The following is a 22222-nucleotide window of genomic DNA, read 5'->3' on the forward strand; positions in this document are numbered from 1 at the left end:
AACAGCCCAGTAAATATCAGTGATAGAATGGGAAAACGTTGAAAAGAAGTCAAAGTACACAGAATGCATACGGCAGCGAGGAGAACATGTGTCCTTGCCTTTTCTGTAAACGGAATCCTCACCAGGAATAGACAGACAGACAGACAGACAGACAGTTGCTTTAGTATGACTTGTTTACTCTTTATAGTTAGGTGTGGAATTTGTTGTGTCGACAGGTGCTGGAGACAGTTTCTCAATTGAGCTGCAACGACTCAGACTTGTGTGTAAATGCTGTTTCACAGCCATAAAGGACGGCTACTGGTGTTTGCCCAGAGTTTTTCTTCAGAGAGTAACAACAGGGACACACGCTCCTCTGCTGAAGGAGTGTTTTGATGTTTGGTGGGGTAATGTCGTGAAAAAGAACAAATACTTGGTGATGCGATATTTAACCTTTTATTCTTTTAAATCAGTGGTGGAAGAAGTACTCAGATTTTGTTTTACTTGTAGTAAAAATAGCAATACCACAATAAAAAAATACTTTGTTACATGTAAAAACCCTGCATACAAAATTTTACTTGAGTAAAAGTACAAAAGTATTGACATCAACATATTCTTATACAGTACCAAAGTAAAAGGCTACTACATTTCAAAATGTGTCAAACGTTTCGAAAATAGCATATATGCAAGCTCGCAACGTGTCATATTGCATGTGAACTTGCAGATCGGCTATTTTCTAATAGCCAAAGTATAAAATAGAGCCGGTAGAAGTGGTGTATGTACATTTTGCAATAATAATCTAAGTCTACAAAGTAAAGCTGTCAAATAATTGTAGTGGAGTAAAAAGAACTCTGTTTGCCTCTGAGATGTAGTGGAGTAGAAGTATAAAGTACTGAAGTACACCACTTTTAGGCTTTAAGTAAAACTGCAAGAATCTCAAATCAACACACTTCAGACCTAAGTGGGGCTTTTATGCAACTGCTTTATCAGGCACTGTATCTATTTAAACACATCACCCAGGGCTATTGTCTACATAGAAAAGTTGTGCTTATGAATTAGGACAGGCATGCACAGGGATTATTCATTAGAGAAAGCCCCATTAAAGTGAATGTCAGTGCCCCCCCCCCCCCCCCATTTCTCCCCCCAGTAACAGCAGAGGGGGAGGCTCAATCAGACCCCATGGACATGGTAATGTGAGGAATGTGGCCATTTCCTCCTTTGCAGGAAAACAAAAGGGTTTGAGTTGGAGCGCTGGGCTTGTCCCACCTCCCATAACCTCCCAATAACAGCGCTGCCCCCACCGGACCACAGACTGCATTGTGTTGTCCCAGGCAGCCAGGCCCATTAACAGGTTCAAGTGGCCTGCATGGTCATCGTCTCACAGGTTCTGATACCTTTACGCCAGTGGTTCTCAAACATTTTCATGTCAAGGACCCCCAAATTAATATTTATTTATTTGGCCAGCCACGGACCCCTAATTGAAAATATTTTGTGCCAGGGACCTACCTTAAGATTTGTGGGACAATGCACATTAATCAACATTTCAGTTTTCACACCAATGTAAATGATTAGCAAAGTGATATAACTATCAATAGTTATATCAAGTTCTTATAGTTCTTATACAACAAGCTAAACAATACATAAACATCAAATTAATCTGCACATATTCTATGGTTTCCTGGTTCAATGACAGTGGCAAAGTCACTCACACTAGCATCTGATAAACTGTTTTCTTAGTGATTCGTTATTCAAAATTCTTCACAATTTGTCAAGATTTTATCGAATGTTTTGAAAAATACAAGCTCACAACGCGTCGTGATGCAATACGTTGTGAGCCCATAGATCAGCTATTTTAGCTGAAATACTCATTTGAGTTAAAGTGGTTAAACTGATATTGATGCTACTGTATATTATTCACTCATTTTGCTGGGGACCCCCTGGAACCCCCCCAGGTACCCCTGGTGCCCACTTTGATAACCACTGAGCTTGAATATGCGTGGGTGGTAAAAGGTGTGTTTCATACCACAAGGTGTGATTGAACACTTTACGTCAGTTGTGTGTCCTCTGCAATGGAGACACATTTCCATGACTGTTCAGCACTTGCAAATGTACATGCAAGGGCCCCCTCCTTTTCCCCCACTACCCCAAATGTGTTACTAGTTTAAATAGCCGATCTACAAGCTCACAACGTGTCGATGTAGATCGGCTATTTTCACTATTTACAAAAAAGTTTAGGCATAAGGTAGTATGGCATAGCCAGACAAAGTTCCACAATCTCTGAATGCCATATAGACGGAAGCATTGGAAAATTGTGGGAGATCACAGTCTGGCTCGCGAGGCTAGGCATAAGGGGTAAGATAGGGCCCAAAGACTATAAATCACACATTAGGGCTTTCACCAACTAGTCGACTAGTATAACCACTAGTCGACCTTGTTGGTACTAGTCGATTTTTTTTAATGCCATAGTAATGGTGCATCTTACTATTATTATTATCCTCCTGACAATTTTTTTTATCAAAAGGGGGTCAAAAGTATGCCCAATAAAAGCCTATTATTGGGCAATGGGGATCCTTGGAGACGCTGCTGTGGTGCTGTGCTGCTGTGCCAGAAGCGCTTCCCTTAAAACGCCATAAAAATAAGGGCAGGAGGATAATAATAATAGTAATATAGTAGTAGGATGGCATTAAAACAATGCCCCCCACCCCCCCCATTTTTGTTAATGTAAATTTCGACTAGTCGACTTACTCGACTACCACTGGGTCAAATTAGTCGACCTGTAAAAATCTCGAGTCGTGAAAGCCCTATCACACATACACAGCAACAACCTTAGTGTCCATGTTCATTAAACACTGAAAGTGTCCAAAATGTCCTCATTACTGTGCACCCCAGTCTGTTTAGCTGTGCGGCCTTGTGCATTTTGACAAAGAACTCGGTTTAAACAACAACTAATGCTTGGCGGTTTCTGTCCTTGAGCACTCTAATCCTTGTGGGTTGTTATCCACCCTGGAATACTCTGCCATATCTGTTGGCTTTTAAACAGGACTGTCATCGGGTGACTCATCCCGCTGCTTGGCTGTACTGTCTGTTTCTGTTTAATGTCACCGTCTGTCTCATCTATAAAACAACTACACCCAATAATAACAAAGAGTAAGTCATAGTATATTCCAAGTTTTTCCTTCAGGACAGCTCACACCAACCAGTGCAGCAGAGAGCATTCATTTTAGCCTATATGCTTTGTAAACAAGTGAGCAGTGATGACAATGGGTTCCCAGCCCTGGCTATCAGGGCTGTCATAAAGCAGTGAAAAAAGTGATGATAATTCACAGGGCCCGAGGTTCCATGGGGACCCACAGTATTAATTAATGTCATCACATATGTTTTAAGGGGCCTGCTATCATACCTATTCATGGGGCCCAGAATTCCTGCCAACAGTCCTGCTGATAGTTGATTTGAACTCCTATTGTGAACGAACAATTAAATTATTCTTCAGAAGTCCAATTCTAAATAGTTTTCAGACATTGGAAAGCACTGCACAAACTTTATTTTGGTTTGTACATTTCCCCTTCAAGGAAATTAACAGAATCGTGAGTCCTCTCATTTAGGAATGAATGCATGGATTTGCAAAAGATACAGAGTATGCCTGGCTTGTTTCCTTCCGTACAATTCTCCTCTGTTAATTTATCCATTTGTAACTCAGAGAGTGTACATTTGGTTACATCTGTACTCTAAGAGTTAAATGAACACAGAGGATTTTACAGTGTACTACTAACTACAATAACACTAGCGCAGCGATGTGTCTCATGTGTTGATGTGGCTACATGATGCATGACATCCACACATGTCTGTGTGTATTTAGTGTTCAGTGTTTGATGGGCACAGCAGATGTCATCTCCCATGTGCCGAACATTATCCTGCTGGCACATCATGGTGCATACCAGTCATTATCAAGCTGGCAAGCTGGCAAATACAAAACAAGCGTCAGTCTGTTTGTGGCAGTCAACGCTGTTTTAAATGTGAATAGAAAATGTAAAAAACCCAGCACGCTTTCTCACATGGTGCCATTAGACCTGACGAAATATTGACTGTTTTTGCTGCTAATAAGACAAGAATGTGTGTGGGTTTCTGTACTTTTTTAACCCTTGATGTTGTTTCTACCCTGCACCTTTGTAACCACTTTAACCCTTTATACTTCTTTGACTGGGGTCCCCCAGGGGTCTGTACACCAGATCTCTTTGTTGAAAACAGCCAATCTACAAGCTCACGATCTTGTAGATGTAGATCTTCTATTTTCACTGAATGTTTGCCTGTTTTCGTTGAATGTATGCCTATTATGACATGCCCAAAATAGGGACGCTAGGGTTCATGTGACGTTTATGTGACTACAAGACTGTATCTTCTTGAATAGAACATGTAGCCTACAGGTACTTACACAGTAAACCATCTGAGGGTGTGAGTGTAACTGTGCCAGTTTGGTGATTTCCATTATTACAACAATGTGCACTGTAACTATAGATAACTTATCACACAATCCTACGCCTACACTGTATAATACCATAGGGTAAACAGCGCGGCAGCATAATGTGAAAGTGTTATCGACCTCAGTTTACCCAGTTGATTCAGATGAATCACACCAAAGCAAAGCCAAGGCCTGCCCTGCTGCATGATCCTATCAATCAAAATTTCCGTTTTCAACCGTTGGACTTCACCTGCCATGCAAATAGGCATGGCAGGTGCATTTGCCTAAAAGAGACGTTAAGAGATTAAGTAACCTATACATCTGGCTGGTTGGAACGGGGAACAAGTGGAGACTTGTTGTTCGCAGACAGCTCCGCCATCACCTCGGAACGACCCTTTTCATAGCCAAACAAGGTCAAGTGAGAGATTCATGCATTTAGTCAAATCACTTTCCTCCCCCCCAACGCATCAGCCATTCGCCAGCTGAGCTTGATCCCAGGGTCTCCTCTTATGCAGCGTTGCTGACATGCAGAAACCTTGTATCTCCATAGGCTATTTCAACTTTGTATGTTTTTTCGTAATTGAATGCCCTACTTCGACATACTAAAAAGTTGCAAAAATAGCCGATCTACACGCTCACAACGCGTTGTGACCTTTTACATCTGCTATTATTTTATTTATTTTTGTATTAAAGTGAAATTGAAAGTGTTAACTCTGTGACATCAATGAAAAGCATTAACAAGAGCTTGAGACTAACTACTTTAGATCCATTGGAACACCGCTTATTTATTTTTTTCTCCTGAAAAGTAACCGGTTTTGACATACAAGGTTTCCACCCGACAGGGACGTACACATGCATGTGCAGGAAGAATGCAGTGCAGTTCTGCTGCTGCTGCTGGTGGAGGGGAAAGGACAGCAGATGGCAGGGCTGTCCCCGTCGTGTCTGCTGCAAGGGAGAACAATGCAGCCCCTCACAGCCCTCATTAAGGAGGGGAAGGGGGGGATTGCAGTCCACGGACAGCTGGCAGGCAGCGTGCCTCACACCCGCCTCTCTCCCTCCATGTCCACAGACTGCACAAAACACACACATGCACATGCGCGCGCGCACACACACTCCGCAATTAAAGTGGCACGGGCCGTGGCTTAAACATTTACCAGGCACATGCAAACAATGGGGCTTCTCCAGGAATAATCATTTATCCATGCTTCAGTTTAAGGAGAACTTTCTGTTGATCACCCGGAATGGACTATAATATAACTTATTAATAATTAGAATAATATATAGCCAATTCCTAATAAACAATATTATTGTTTCCTAGTGTGGTGTGGTGTTATTGGATGCATTGCCTAATAATGAGAACATGCAATGGGGAGGTGAATGGTGAGATAAAGCAAAGAGGAACCTGCTTTATGGTTCCCCACTGATAACATCTCTGCCTTCTTGCTGAAGGGCTCACAAATCATAACATGGTCATAACATGGTCTACTCACTCATCATGTGCAATATGCGACCTCATACTATATAATTTAAAGATTAACTTTTTTTCAGGGAGAGGGAGAGAGAGAGAGCATGTGTGTACACTGTACAGTCAGTGTACTAGGGATAGTGTAGTTGTGTGCAAGTTGTTTATGTATGTAACACAGTTTGACAAAGAACTGCCATGAAGCCCTGTATCTCAATTTCAGAACCTAATAAAGCACATTTTCCTGAAATAATCTTCCACTGTAGCATATTAACCACTTTAAAGGGCCATCAGCACCAAGCACAATATCTATAAAGATATAAAAACGACTATAATGGCAATGGTGAATTATAGAAAAATAAGCACATCTACAATGGTGAGCTTGTACATCTTTTTTTTTTTATATAAAAAAAAAATAATCCTTTTACATTTTAATAGGGCTTAAGTACTACCTAAGCCATGCAGGCATCTTGCTTGTTTTACATGACAGAGAGAGACAACCAGCTGAGATGGTGCTTCTGCTGCTGTTCTGAATGTGAATCAGTCCTGGATGCCCTGCCCCCCCCCTCCTTTTTTTGCCCGTGTGCTCCGTGGTTCTGCTTTTGATCAGTGTTGCCATGTCCGCTTATTACAAGCGACTTTGGGCTGTTTTTTCTATAAACTTGCTTGTTGGTAGTTAGTAGTTAGTAGTTGCGGGTTGTGTTTTTTTGGGCTTGTTTCTAAAGTCTAGGTTCTTATTTGGGCTTGTTGTGTAATGTTGCTTTTTTCATGGACTCCCATGGGACCTCTGTACCAGATTTTCTTCTTTTGTATTTTTTTTTCACTTTTCATACCAGTAACCTGTAAGCTGATTGTATGACTTTCTGTATAGTAGTGTGTATATCTGTCTGTCTCTTATATGTCATCATGATTTGTGTGCATGGGGATCTCATCTTAAACAAGCTTAGTGCTTAATGAGACTCCCAGTTTAGTAGACCTTGTATTGTGAATTTGTACTTCCATGTACTGATGTTCTCATGTCTTACTAAATAAAGTCCATCAATCAATCAATCAATTTGTGTTTCGATTTTTTTTTCTTTTTTTTTCTCAAGATTTCATGAAAATAGCAGATCTACAAGCTTGAAGATTGGCTATTTTCAAATATCCGATGCATAATAGGTTTAAAGTGCTCATGTCACTCATGTGGCTTCTTTTGGGCTTGTTTTCCTAGACCTGGTTGCTTGTTTCTCCCACACAGTCTGGCAACGGTGCTTTTGATCCCAGAGGGACTTGGAGCCCAAGCATTCCTCACATACCATCCAGCCCCAGAACAATCAGCCCTCAGTTATTTATTACAGGCTGCTCTGCCTCAGTGTGCTTCAGTTCAGTTCAGTCTGCTCACTCAGAGCACACACACACACACACTCACACAGCAACCGGCCAGCACACAACGCTGCTGACTGCGCGCTTTACACAAGGCGGCACAGAAGGAACGGATACTTTGTATACACGCTTCAAATTAAATACACTTGAGATACATTGTTTCGTCCGGGGATGGAAGCATAATTTGGTAAGTTTATGTTGATTTCACAGATAACTTTTGTTCCCGTTCTGTAGACAGACTATTCCGCGCAGTGTGCTTTTCGCGGTGTGTGGATAGTTTTCAGGTTTCCATTTTTTGGGGGGATTTTTGTGATGTTACGTTTTTTATGTTTTATACGTTTTTGTGTGATTTTTTTTTGTTGTTGTGATTTTTGCGATCTTTAGTTTTTTGTTATGTTTTTTTTGTGTTATGTTTTTTTGTGATTGCATGTTAACAGTGTTGTTGTTATTGAATATAATATAATATGCAAGGTCAACGACAGCCAGCCACGCTTACAAATGTTTACACTAATTAAAGTAAGCTGTGGCTGAGCCATCCGTATGTTTTCATCTAAGCAGGTTAACTTAACACCAGGTATTTCTTGAGAAACTGCAGTATGTTTACAACACTAGCCTACCATAATCATCCATGCCGTTGAGATTACGATAAAGATAATTTTATTTGGTTTAGTGTGTGTGTGTGTGTGTGTGTGTGGCGTCGTTATCTGTAGGCTACATTCCAATCCAGTAATCATTCTGTATTGTGCGTCTGTATGTGTATGACTATGATGAAAGTTATGCTTACAGTGATTAAGCAATGGAATGGAATCTGCACTCACTGCCAGTACAGTATACTTGATGTGATGTTACTGTTGCACTGCTCTAATAGAGCACAAGTCATCTCGGCTGGTAGACTGTACATTTAACACATGTGCATAGCCTTGGATCAAGACTATCATCGATATTTTTTTGTATAGATTTTTACATTTGCATATCTATATGACAGCTAAAGTCAGACTTGATCATCTATGGTAGTCTTGATACAAGGCAAACATGTGCACACATATGAGGACAATAAGTCATTTCAGGCTCTTGGGGGGGGATTAAAAAAACATGTCAGTATCTTCTTATCAGCATCAAAGAATGTACATCATTGATATTTATTATCTTTGTTTGGTATTGTATATTGTGTTTTTTGTCACTAACCCATCTACTTCTCCATCTATAGCTCTGCAACCTTTTTTCTCCCCTTGGATATCCAACCGACCACCCGTGGACACCCTCCCCACTCATTTCCCCGCTGCATGATTATGAGAACTTCTGAGGAATCTTCTGGCACGGTGCTGCACCGTCTCATCCAAGAGCAGCTACGCTACGGGAATCTGACTGACACACGCACGCTCCTCGCCATCCAGCAGCAGGCCCTGCGCGGAGGCAGCAGCAACAGCAGCGGCGGCGGCGGCGGCAGTGCGGGCAGCCCGCGGTCCTCCCTGGAGAGCCTCACGCAGGAGGAGTGCCAGTACGTTCAGATGTCAACTCGGCAGGAGCCTCAGGGCCAGGAGCACCAGGGCGACTGCCAGCATTCAGAGAGCCCTGCTTGCCACCTGTACCAGCTCCACGGAGAGGAGCTGCCGACCTACGAGCAGGCCAAAGCGCACTCCCAGTACCTGATCTCTCAGCAGGTGCGAGCTGAGCTGGAAGCCACCTCTGGCGCGGACATTATGGGGAGCTCGGGCGAGGGCCAGTGGGACATGATGAAGCATGGCGAGCACGCTCGCTCCCTCAGCGAGAGGCTCATGCGGCTCTCTCTGGAGCGGAGCGGCCCCCAAGAGAGGCCGTCCATGAGCTCCGCGCACAGCTACCCTCAGCTCTACAGTGACATTACAGATCCCGCAATGGCTCACAATGGACAGGAAGGGACTGACCCGCGCGGCCCTCCCCCGGAGTACCCCTTCTGCGTCCGAATCCCCGGATATATGCTGAGCCACTCGCAGGAGCACGGGCACGTGTACTACAAAGAGCCCCCTCCTCCCTTCCACTCGCCGCATCACAGGTAACACTGCCGCCAATCCACAGCACCTGGGGAGGAGCGGGGTTTGTCACGGGGTCGTTCTCACCTCTGTGTGTGTTCTTTCTTTTAACTCATTCTTCGTGTCTCCTCTCATCAGGTATGTGTCGGCCCAGAACCAGGTGGCTAACAACAACGTCTACCCCTCTATGAGTCCTGCGGGCTCTGAGCTGTCTGGCACGGCCCCCAACAACAACGCGCTTCAGATGGACCTGCTGATGCAGGAGAACGCAAGGCTCAGGAAGGAAGTGGAGGCCTACGCAGAGAAAGCAGCCAGGCTACAAAAGGTGAGAGAGAGAGGCTTGGCGTGTGTGGAGGAGTAAAGCATCACACCGTTGGTGTGGAATCTGTTTGTTTGCTAGTGCGGCCAATCGGAGTGATAAGCTATCTGGAGGTTTTAGGAATAATGCACACATGGGGGGTGGGGGCACTGCGATTATTTAGGTGTGACCATGACACGGAAGAATTGTGGACATATGCTAATATGAAACCTTTAAGATCAGCCTGTCTTTTTAAGCCATTGTGCCCTATAATGTAATGCGTCTGAACAACACCACGCATATGACACCGCTGAGATGGGATGTACCATTCCAGAGTTTGGAATGCCTTCCACCACATCCTGCTTCCCCTTTGTATGTTGACGGCCTACTGGCAAGTCGCCATGAAGCGAGATGAATGCCTTGACACCTGGGGCCCATAAGTGTCCGCTGAGGAATGTTGATTCCCACTTTTCAGAGGGTGTCAAAGGAGCCGTTAGCCGGCGGGCTTTTACGCGCCACGAACGTGCGAGCCAGCGTTTTTTTTTTTACATCCCAACGATCGGCTTCGTTTATTACAGAGTACTGTTTAAAAGCCACCAATCCAGTATCACATGGGTGCTTTCCCACCCAATAATGATTTAACATTTTGTTTCTTTTAAATGTTTTTCTCCCAGCTGGAGTCGGAGATCCAGAGGATATCTGAAGCCTATGAGACTCTGATGAAAGGCTCTGCGAAGAGGGAAACCTTAGAGAAGACCATGAGGAACAAACTGGAGGCCGAGATTAAGAGACTGCATGACTTTAACAGAGACCTCAGAGGTGCGTTACAACCACATACATGTTGACAGCTGACTGCACGCTTGACAAACTGCTTTGCAATCCAACTAAATGTGCGTGGTCGTTGATTATTTTGCCTTTGTAACTCACAGATCGCCTTGAGACGGCTAACAAACAGAGACTGACCAAGGAAGCTGAATCCACTGACCAGACACGGCATGTGTTTGCAAAACTCATTGAGCAAAGTAAGTAGAACCATGAGTTATTTTTTTCTAAAAGGGAAAGTGTCTACTTTTATTTCCTCTTGAATAGGGCAGAGAAAATTCGAAGAAAGAATTCAGGGTCTTAATTACGGGGCTTGATTTGACAAATTGCACTGCATTGTGAAACACGTTCCAGTGGCAGGGACATTAGTTTCTTCTGGGATGGATTTCCTGCCACATTGAGGTGGTCTGTTGTGAGGCAGACGGGGGCCGCCTTTGGGGGGGACGTTCATTCCTCTACCTCCAATGTGAGGAGTTTCTCTTGGCACTTAAACGCCAGCCATTTTTCATAGCTGCAGTAAATGCGGCCTGGATTCCAGAGATTTTTTTTTAGGTATTTCAGGCTGTTCCGGCCACTGGGAATGCCAGCCCACCCACCCCACCCCCTCGCTCAGACTTTCATAGCTGCAGACGTCCCTCCTCAGGGGGAACTAATAGGCCTGGAGGCTCCGGGGCATCCATTCCCAGCTCAACATGACCCCTACATAGCTGGCTGTCCTTGTTTGGGCATTTCTTTACCTCAGGGTTTGGACTCATCACCAGTCAGTTGTGAATAATTCCTGGCCCATTGTCCGGTCTGTGACTCTGACAAATGATACATAAGTACATCTTGCTTAATGGCGTGACTACATATCACAGCTGAGTTTACTTGAAAATTAGGTGGTCAGTTTTTAAATGTCTGAGTCACAGTGGAACGCTGGCGTTCTTAACAAGATGCAAGTCACTTTAATGACTAGAAGAAGTATGATTATTTCCAGAAGCTTACAGATGGAAAATGTGTTTGTTTTCTCTCCCCAACCATCTGTGAGAATATATAGTTGCGCAACTAATTCTTCCAATTTTGTTTCACATTGTGTTAGTGGAAGCGTGATTGCTGTTTTCAAGCAGATGTAAGGTCAAAAACATTGTTTAGTTGGTGTGTCCTTCCCAATGGCGCTTGTCCCAGCTCCTGCAGACACAAAGTGACATATGCAACCGAGGGAGGTGTAAATTATTTCCTTTTACCCCCCTCATGGAATGCTTAAACATTTCTTTAAAGATACTTGTTTACTTCATGCCCTTAAAGGCATTCCGAGGCTTTTCCCAGTACAAAGCTACGCCTGTGTGCTTAAGTGGATAAGAGGAAGTCTGCATTCCCTCCACAGACATGCAGCCCTCTTGTGTAATCTCTGCCCGTTTTTAAGTGGCTCTGGCAAAACGAAACGTGTTCTTGCACTGTAAATTGTTTCTTCTGGACGTAGACTAGGTTTGATATTAATTGAGTAGAAGTATCAAGCTCTGATGCACAGCTCCTCTTTGTGTATTTTAACTCGAAACTTATTTTTTGAGTCGGTGGCTCATTTGCAGGTTAGGACAGGGTCAAATGGAATGCCCTTTAGCTAATTGCCTCACAGCTCTGCATAAAATGTCCCCTGATGGTTGACATTCCATTTAAAACAAAGTTCCCAGAGCATTCTCTCGTCAACCGACTTAATGGCAACTGCATAGACTTTTGCATATATCCCGTTGCCACATATTATTGTTTTAAATGGCATCAGCCGCATATACCTAACTAGTTCTCTATCTCTCTCTCTCTCTCAGATGAGGACCAGCAACGGGAGCGTGAACGCTTGGAGAGGCAGCTCCAGCACCTGCGCGTCTCCGGCGACGAGTGGCTGCGGAGGCGGGACGTCCTGGAGCAGGCGCTGGGCTCTGCGCAGGCTCGCAACCAGCAGCTGGAGGATGAGCTGCAGCGGAAGAGGGCGTACGTGGAGAAGGTGGAGCGGCTGCAGAGCTCGCTGGCTCAACTGCAGGCCGCCTGCGAGAAAAGGGAGTCCCTCGAACTGAGGCTGCGCACGAGACTCGAGCAGGAGCTCAAAAGCCTCCGGGCGCAACAGGTGAGACCGCGGACTGTTGTTGTCTTATCTCGGGGCTTCACACGTTGCCACGTGTGAGGTCCGTGAAAGAAATTTGTTTTGCTAGTGGTCCAGTACGTAGAACATTATGCACCGTAAATATACTGGACCAGATGGTTGCGCCGAGCTGGTGATGAGATCAAATGGCTCTTCATTTTTGCATCATCTTAACCCTGTCTACCTTTTTTCACCTCCACAGTGGCAGTTCCAGAGCCAGGTCGGCGGCCCTGTAGCCTCAGAGCTGCTCTCCGCCACGCTGCAGCAGCAGCTGAGGGAGAGAGAAGAGCGCATCTTGGCTCTCGAGGCGGACATCACCAAGTGGGAGCAGAAGTACCTGGAGGAGAGCACCATGAGACAGTTCGCCATGGACGCCGCTGCCACGGCCGCAGCACAGAGGTACGTTGCTACACATCAATAACGATGGCAAAAAGAGAAAGCGGTCGGAGGATTACAATTTCAGTGCATTCATAGAGATTACATTCATTTAATACTCTTGTTCTTCTTCTTTGCTAACAGAGACACCACCATCATCAGACACTCTCCTCGCCATTCGCCTAACAGCAGCTTCAACGACGACCTGCCGTTTTCTGGTCACAGACACCAAGAGATGGAGAATAGGTATGCGGAACACTCCCGTCGCTCACTTAACCACTTATGCCCTATATTTACACGTTTGTGTCTGTTTGATTGTATTTGGTACTCATGCTGTATTCCATAAATATTTGTGTGTTAAGGATCAGGGTCCTGCATGCACAGCTCCTTGAGAAGGATGCCGTGATCGGAATCCTCCAGCAGCGTTCCCGGTGGGAGCAAGGTAGACTGGAGAAACAGGGACTTCGATTGGCCAGGTCGTTTCCTTCCATCAACACGGTGGCCAGCGGCCCAGTGGACTGCACTGCCATGGGGAAAGGTGAGCTCATACGGGTGTACGGGTGTGAGTGTGTCGGGGTCACAGTTCTACAGTCTTGCCTCAGCCTGGAAGAATGTTGAATCTCAAAATGACATGCGCTATTGCGCTATTAACAACTGTCAAATGACAACTGGCAGACTGACCAGCGTCGCCAGTCAGACTGTGCGCTTCCTAAAAAAAGTGTGGGAGACGACCCTTTGGGTGTCCCTCCTCAAATAGAGAGCATGTTTTTAAACCCGGAATCCATATCGTCTCTCGCTCCAGAATAGCAGGTCCAGAATAGTCGTGGGAGGCACTCGGCTGAACGGAGCAGATGTTTGTGTGAGCGTGAGTGTGTGTGTGATCTGGTAATTAAACGGCTTCCTCTTTTTGTCTGCGTTTGTAGGGAAGAGCCTCTCGGATGACCAGACGGCTGCTGCTGCCTTGCCACCCCCCTCCCAGCGCCGCTCCCTCCCCAAGGCCCTGAGCCGAGACTCCAGCACCCAGAGCGACTTCCCAGCAGAGTGGGCTGAGCTCACGTCAGAGTCCCCCACGCTAGCAGCTTCTGAGGCCTCTACCTCTGGTGGGTACATAGTCTTATCAAGCTTTTGTGAAATTTGGCTTAAAGAACCCAGCTTTGGTGTACTGTCCTTTGCTCTCTGTTAATATGCAACAAAGATGAGGGTCAGTGCAGACGAAGTACAATAAAAACTTTGCGTGTAAAACTGACTATTTATTTAGGAAGTAAGCATCAGTATACTGTAACGTAAGCATGATTTACCCCCTCCTAATGTGCCATTATTATCTTATTATCTACAGACAACTTGGAGGAGTCAAAGGCACAGCTCAACACGTTCAAGAACATCACCCACTCGGATGCGGAGGTGGTTGAAATCCTTATTTGAAAAAGCCCGGCCCGCTGAGGCACGGCGCGTTTAACTGAACTACGAGAGTTGGCTTGGACTGTCTGGTAAAGACTCTAAAGGCCTTCCTCTGTTCACGCCACCACCAGGAGGGAAACGTTGTCTTTAAGACGGAGCCACAGATGGACATGGGGGGTGCAGACATTTTCACATGAACTTAAATGTACTGTTTGAAAAGACAAATCCTGGATGTGTGACAGTTCGGGGAGGAGAGCTGAGCTTTCCCCCCATCGTCTCTGTACACCTCAAACAGTGCCTAACGTTGACGGCCATGTTCTCTCTCAAGTCTTCAAGGTACCTGGATGGCATTTCTGCATTATTGCAGTCGATAGGAAATGGAATCAGGCATATATAATATATATGTTGTGCATGACATGTGTTCATTTATAATTAATGTATTGTATTTATAACTGCTGCTCCATGTGAACCTTTGTCCTGTTTGACAAAAGAGGAAGAAAACGGTGACTCCACTCTAGCCGCCCACTTCTGCCTAGCTGCGCTTCCCCTTTTTTTTATAACAACATTATACAGATAACTCACAATCCCCGGATCACAAACACAATGTGGCCGAGGCTACTTTGGTCGTTCTATAATTGCCAAAGGCCCCCCTCTATTACTGTCCCTTCTTAAACTAATGGGAGTGCTTAGTAGAGTTAGCAGAGGCATGCCCTGCGTGTTTACATGCCATGTTTTAGGATTGTTCTCTGTAACGGCGAGCTTGAGTGAATACTGATTAATCCAACATCAGCAGTCCCCTACTGAAATGAACTACACAGTTGCTTCTCTCTGTTTAATAGCCAGTTGGGGCCCCCTGCTCTCTGCTCGGTGGAGGATTTGAGAACTTCCTTTGACGCTGCGGCCCCCGCGGAACATGTCCTCTCATTTGCTTAAAAAAGGGCTGTGAGGATTGACCGTGTTTCGCAGGGGTCTAATTTTCTAGATCCCGGGTTAATGTGTGGGGGGGGCCCTTCAATGGCCACTGCCCGGCGTTCCGTTCCCTTCTGCTGACATGCTGGAGCTAATCTTCTCACATTCCTCTCTGAAGGAATGCTCCCGTTAAAGAAAAAGGCTATCTAGAGTCTGACCCCTCGCCCCTTGTTAAAATGGCATGCATTCGGAACGCGGTTCCTTCTCTGGGTCTGGGTATTTGTTGCGCGCCACGGTAGCTGGTTCTTCCAAGCGTGTCTAAATCTGTGAGAGTAAGACTCAGAATTTGCCGACTAAATCTGGCCTGCATTTGCCATTCTATTTGTTGTCACAAATACTGTGTTACATGGCGCTATGCTTTTCCCCCCTCTGTTGCTCAAGTAGCTGGCATATCTGCGGTCAAAATGCAGTCAGTGGACACTGCTGAATGTAAATCCCTCTTTTGTGTAAATGCAGAAGTGTCAAGTAGGGCTGTATTTAACTGGAATGTACCAGGATCCAGAATAGTACTTTTTCCAATCTTCAAAGGGGAATGCCACTAAACTTCTGTATGCAATATTGCAAGTTATTCTTATACCTTCACACAGTCGGGTCCAGTGGGGATATTTTATAATGACAGTGGCCACCTGGGTTGATTTTTGGGGGGATATTGGTATGCTATGTGTTTTCAAAACTATGTCCACAGTGTTGGCCTCCAGGATATAATGAATGAAAAGGCTACAGGTTGTTCATATTGACAACAGCACAGATTAGGGTATTGATCTAGAACCTAACAACAATATTGCACATTTTTACGTTTCACTGGTATTCCCCTTTAAGATTTTGAATTTCATTTTATCTCACAATGCATTTGCTGGTCAGTGCATTGTGTTGGATTCAGTTTCTTTGTAAGATGATGTGCCCGTGTGACTATTTGGACTGAGTTTACATTAAGTGCTATTTGAAGTGAAATAAGTTAATATATTATACCTTTTTCCCATTTGTACATTTTGTATTTGTTTTTCTCTTGAGATGCCAAAGATTTGCATTAATTATTTGCATTAAGTTATATGAACACAAAAGGTTTTGTTTAGATGCCTTGCTCTAGCTGGTTGACCCATTATGAATGATGTTGCTGTGAACTTTTTGTAATGGAGAATTTTGTATATGCCTTAACATTTCACATTAATAGATTAAAATTCTTAATATATGTCTCTAAAATGTGTCTGGGTTTTTTTCACACAATTGTTGCAATTGAGTAATTCTTGCCATGACCACTCCATTATGCAAACCAAAGCGAGTGTGATTGTGTGTGTGCAAGTCTTTGTGTGTGTGTGGTGGGACCATTCTGACTTGAATACAATTACAACTCTGTACAGCCTGCTGCTTTGAGTCTACTGAAAAGCATTAATGGTGTCTTACTGATCAGTGAAGAGCTTCGCTTTACTCTGCAGAGAAAAACAACTCCTCCACCTGCTTGACTGTTGGCAAGCAACCTGCATTTGGGGGGGGGAAACAGTATTTATCACATCCCCCACAGGGTCCCAAATAAAACCCAGACCTGGGGTGAATGCTAAGTATGTTCCTTAGTTGAAATAATGAAACAAAGAAGCTCTCTTAACTCTGAGTCTGTTGTGTGTGTGTAAAGATCTTGAGATATCAATAGGTTTGGCTAACAGATGTTTTTTAACATTTGGTGCTACATTTGGGACCTATTTTAATGAATAAAGCATTATTTTAACCAAACTGTATGGTAGAATATGTCAATACAATATAACAGTAATACAATATATCTCCCTGCTCTTCCATTGAGATGGAAGTTGCATACTGGCTGACAATGTCGACAAAGTTATTTGAAGCAGACACGGCACAGGATTGGACAATGAGCAATAAATTGTATTTCCTATTTATTGTAGTTAAGACATCGTTGCAATTACCTCTCTCCATCAGGAGAGGGAGACAACGGACATAAATCTTAAGGATTGTTTCTTTAAGTTTATGCTTCAATTTCATAGACGACGAAATAACGTGCAAGTCAAAAGGTTACTTTATGCGAATGGCTCCAGTCCAGGCACCAATCAAGCTTGATGTAAGCCTATAATTTATACTTGTTTATACTTATACGGTTTTCAATAATCTGTTTTCATTAAGTAAGCCTAATGCATTTATTTTTCAGATAAAAAACGTGCTTGTATTGCCATTTTTTTCCTGTTGAAAATGTGTTATTACTGCTATGTGACATGTCGTACAACATTGAAAAATGGCATGCGGTGTCGCCTGACAAAAATAACGTATTTTCCCCAAAAAATGTTGACGCCTCATGATGTGAGACACGATGACACTCTTTTCAGCTGAATGCATGTGACACATCGCTCAACACTTTGTTGATGAAGCATAAATCAGGCTTTAGTCATGCTCCAGGGGAGGCTGGTGTGTCAGGAGAAGGAATAGTTGTGATGGAGGATTTAGGATGTGGGTAGGCTACTGTTCCCAACCTGTGAGCCATGAGGGATATTGCAAGTGGGCCCCCAAGTAATTGGCAAAACAAATATTTTAATGGCAATATAACATTAATATAAAAAATAATATGTCATGGCATTTGTCATGGTCTTTTCTCTGTAAAACCTTGAAAACTGTGTTTTCATTGTGATACTGATACCTATCGGCAGCCGTGTTAACTGGTCAGATGGGTAAGCTCTGAAAAGTTTGGGAAATTCCATAGGTCTTACTCTTGTGCTGCTATTATAGGAGAGGCTAGAGACGCCCTGGTGATCCGTGATCGTAGTACATATACTGACTACATGCCAATAAATAAGCAGTCGTTTGTTTCAGTATTGTCTCTGCTGAAACTGTTTGTTCTGCTTGAGTGTGCCACTGTAAAGTCAGGGTAAAGCCCGGGAAATAAAGCAGTAAATAGCCTAGCTAACACACAACACATTATTGAGACATAATGAATGTTAGATCACATGTGATAGGGAGTAGAATAATGATACTATTCTTTAACCCACAGAACTTGCCTATTGTCACCCTTAGTCAAAATTCATCAAAAAGGCTACAAAACGTCCATATTCATTCAACATGTTCTCCTAAGACTGCATTGAAGCCTTTTGCATTCAAACTGTGCTCTTAAGGATTTCAAAATTGTGTTAGTTGGGACTGCAATTCACAAATTCTCCACCTGATCAGTACCAAAATAACATATTTCACTTAACTTTTATGTCAAGAAATCATTGTTCAGAGAGAAAGATATTCAAAGCAACAATATGTATGTTTTATGTTTAATATGTCTTTAGCCTATGGTACTATGTCCGTTGTCAACTATGCCTGGACTACAATAAAGATGGCAATGCATATAGTGTCCAATCCTGCGCACTGTATGCTTCAAATAACTTTATTGACATTGCTAGTAGGTGTCCTTCCCAACACCAGGGTCAAAATGGGAAATATAGGGAGGGAGACCACCTCCACTGCAGATTGAACGTTATTTTAGACATAACAATAATTACTGGGTTTTAGCTTTAAACTCATGATAACCATGTTTGTAGTCAAGCAATTCATCACCAATTCTTGTTCACAGATTCTTTACATGAAAAATTGGAAATAGTGCCATGCATGCATGTTCAGAGGCTTATTAGGTCAATGTTTGACTAGGTTTTACAGGATTTATGAAAACCATGGTACTTTTTATTGCATTTATCCTCACTTCACATTGCTATGGCCCTAACATTCTTAGCCCCATTAGTTGTAATAAAAGAAAACTCTCACAACATAAGAATGTGAACAGTGTTGAACTGTACTATGATTCAGTTAAATGAATCAGACACACTGAGCAGCACATGGAATTTGGCTTACTAAGGACAACACCCCCATCAACATCTCACAACTGGCAGAGGAACTCATTTAAATGTGTTGTAAAGCTTTAAATTCCCCAACCGTCACAATTACCTTTGTCTTGGTAACAATAGTTAAGAAGTTAGACTAATTTGAGTATAAAGCTATAGCATCTGGATTGGTTCTGACTCACTTCATTCAATGCTATAAATGAATATACATCAAACTGAAATGCTATAAATTAATATACAGAAAACTGAAATGCAAAGCAACATGAGCTGCTTTGATCATCTGCATACATAAATATATAGTATATTCATGTTTTTCCACGTTCATTCTTATCTTAAATGTAGGTGTATCTGTTGTTGATTGATCTGTAAAGCTGTCACATATCTTTTTTTCTTATTTTTTTTTACAACCTCTGTATTTCTATGTCTGCACTTTATTGACAACAGAATGTGCTCTGTATTTTTATGACTGCACTACCGTGGCATAGGGCTTTCACCAATTAGTCGACTAGTCGACCTTGTTGGTACTTTTTTTTTTTTTTTTAATGCCATAGTAATGGCCCATCTTACTATTATTATTATCCTCCTGACTTTATTTTTTATCAAAAGGGGGTCAAAAGTATGCCCAATAAAAGCCTATTATTGGGCAATGGGGATCCTTGGAGACGCTGCTGTGGTGCTGTGCTGCTGTGCCAGAAGTGCTTCCCTTAAAACGCCATAAAAATAAGGGCAGGAGGATAATAATAATAGTAATATAGTAGTAGGATGGCATTAAAACAATGCCCACCCTAAAAAAAAAAATGTAAATTTCGACTAGTCGACTAGTCGACTACCACTGGGTCAAATTAGTCGACCTGTAAAAATCTCTAGTCGTGAAAGCCGTACCGTGGCAATATTGTGAGTTCAGTATAATCCCAATACCATTTATCACAACTTCTGGGACATTGGACCTTAGCACTTAGGTTCTCTCTTCTCAACTGCTCATTGTTAATACGCATACGCCTTGAATGACATGCACAACACAAGGACGCCAGGTTGAAAGTAACAAATGTTAGTCCTCTGTCAGTAGTTGTGATAATTGTCTTATGTTCGGTTGTCACTGCTCCTTGTGTCAGAGCAAATTCCTTGTATTTATACCACACTTTGGCTGTGCAGAGTTTCAGTTTCTGATACTGGTCTTGCAGCAATGGCTTTTCCATGAAATGTTTTTGCCTTCTTCACTCCTTTCAGCGAGCTTGTGATGACATTCCCTAAATGCCACACGTCATCTCCCTGCTGCCTTTATTCAAGACAGATGAGGGCCATTTTTCATAGCTCTGAAAACACAATTATATACACCATCAAATGGGACACGTGTAACCTCGTTAAGTTCAGCAATTTGCCGTTTTTGGGGCCCATCTGGCTCAGACTGCTTGTATTTTCAATTCCTTCAATGCAACCACTAATGCCAAGTCTGTTTGGGGGCCAGTGCCCCCCTGCATAACTGAGGGTGATGCTGGGGATTCTATGGGTGAAAGGTTATGATTACGTGACTGAGTGCACTGCCAAGTCTGAACAACTTCACGGAGGGAGGTTCATTCCTGTCAGCAAACCCAAGTTTCCTTAACTCATGTTCCAGCTATGGCAGCCAAGACTCTATGCATTCCATAGACGTCTGGGGGTTTCCAAGAATTACAATGATTGTTGTCATAAGGTACATAACTCAGAGCTATTGAATCTATGACAGGAATCTTATCAGCGTGACTCCCAAGAAGTGTGAATGATTTTCAGTTTCAGCGAATTAGTCTTGCAGAATCAGGACAGACTATGCATTTCTGGACATACTGTAGCATATGGGTTTGGTATGGTCAATAAAGTATATAGTAGAACAAATAATCTGATGTTCCTTACTTCCATTCTTGGCATTTTTACATTTGTGCGGTTTCAGTCTGTTTACTTACATTCCTGTGCTGTTATTGCATCAATCAAGATTGGTATTGTCAAGCAAGTAAATCAACATTTGAGGTCAACTGTCTATTAAAAGGACACTTAAACCTAATTTGTACTTTGTCGCATGACAGATCCCTTGCCAAACATTGCAGATTTTCAAGCTGACAACCCAACGTCATGATGAAGTAGCTTACTCTTTAGGGAGCAAACTGATGGCCCCTTTTTGGTGGCTCTTGAGACATTTTTTACACTAAATCCTGTGAGAAAACGCTTGGAAAAATGACTGTGGAGCGCCATGTTTTGCCTTAATTTCCATGGAGATTCCAAAACTTCCTGCCTAGAGCAGTCATGGAATGTGCCCCCTCCCCAAGTCCTTACTTTTCCACATAAATCAGGGCACCGGCCTCTAATTTTAGGCTTGCTATTCAGATGAAGCAAACTTCTCCGACTCCTCCACTATAGCAGCAATTTAATGGTCTGCTTTTGGCAATAGCAGTGTGCCTCTCCTGGTAGAGGCAACAAAAGACAACAAACAAAAAGTCAAGTGCTCCTCTGTACCTCCTGGACCACTCTGATACCCCCTCCCCTTCCTATATCAGTTTCTCTGTTGCAATTTTATGCTGCTCTACTGCATCCATGCAATGTTTTTTTATCCACCTAATAGTAGGCTATTATATTCTAGTCATGTAAATCAGTGGTTCTCAAACTTTTTCATGTCAATGCATTTTTGTTGCTGCGGACCCCCTGTCTCAAAACATATTTTGTGCCAGGATTTTTCAAAAATAGCAGATCTTCATGCTCATAGTGCGGTACTCGGTACCGCGGTACTCGGTACCGCGGTACTCGGTACCGCGCAATGAACTTATCTGCTATTTTTGAATAGCCAAAGTATGAAATATGGTTTAAGTGGTTATAATGATTGTGATGCTATATTAACTCATTTTGCTGGGGATCCCCCCCAAGGACCCCACTTTGAGAACCAATGATGTAAATAGCTGTTTTAACCTTTATTTGCATTAAACCCCCAAGCCACTCAGTAAGCATACTCTATCTAACTGACCACCTTCTTTTTCAAAGAATTCTAAAGTAATGATGATTATTTATTTAGTACACAAGCGCACATACTCACTGAGATGTACACACCTCCCTTTTACTAACCATATTACTTTGTCTATGAAAGACATTATTTTTTTAGGAAAGGCATCTTTCACAAGATAGATGCCCGAAACGTTGCCTTA

At 43.1% G+C, this 22222-nt stretch overlaps 1 protein-coding gene across 1 annotated transcript; it reads left to right on the top strand.

The window, feature by feature from the left end:
• The first annotated feature begins 7261 nt into the window (after window positions 1–7261).
• Window positions 7262–16431, top strand: amotl2a (angiomotin like 2a). Its single transcript, XM_080430269.1, has 11 exons — window positions 7262–7443; window positions 8464–9288; window positions 9404–9590; window positions 10238–10382; window positions 10493–10585; window positions 12185–12480; window positions 12698–12894; window positions 13015–13116; window positions 13233–13408; window positions 13794–13970; window positions 14207–16431. Exons 2-11 carry the CDS (start codon window positions 8540–8542, stop codon window positions 14290–14292), a joined length of 2208 nt encoding a protein of 735 aa, XP_080286395.1. The 5' UTR covers window positions 7262–7443; window positions 8464–8539; the 3' UTR covers window positions 14293–16431.
• Window positions 16432–22222: the final 5791 nt, after the last annotated feature.

The sequence above is a fragment of the Gymnoscopelus braueri genome, assembly GCF_963280865.1.
Source record: "Gymnoscopelus braueri genome assembly, chromosome: 6".
NCBI lineage: Eukaryota > Metazoa > Chordata > Actinopteri > Myctophiformes > Myctophidae > Gymnoscopelus > Gymnoscopelus braueri.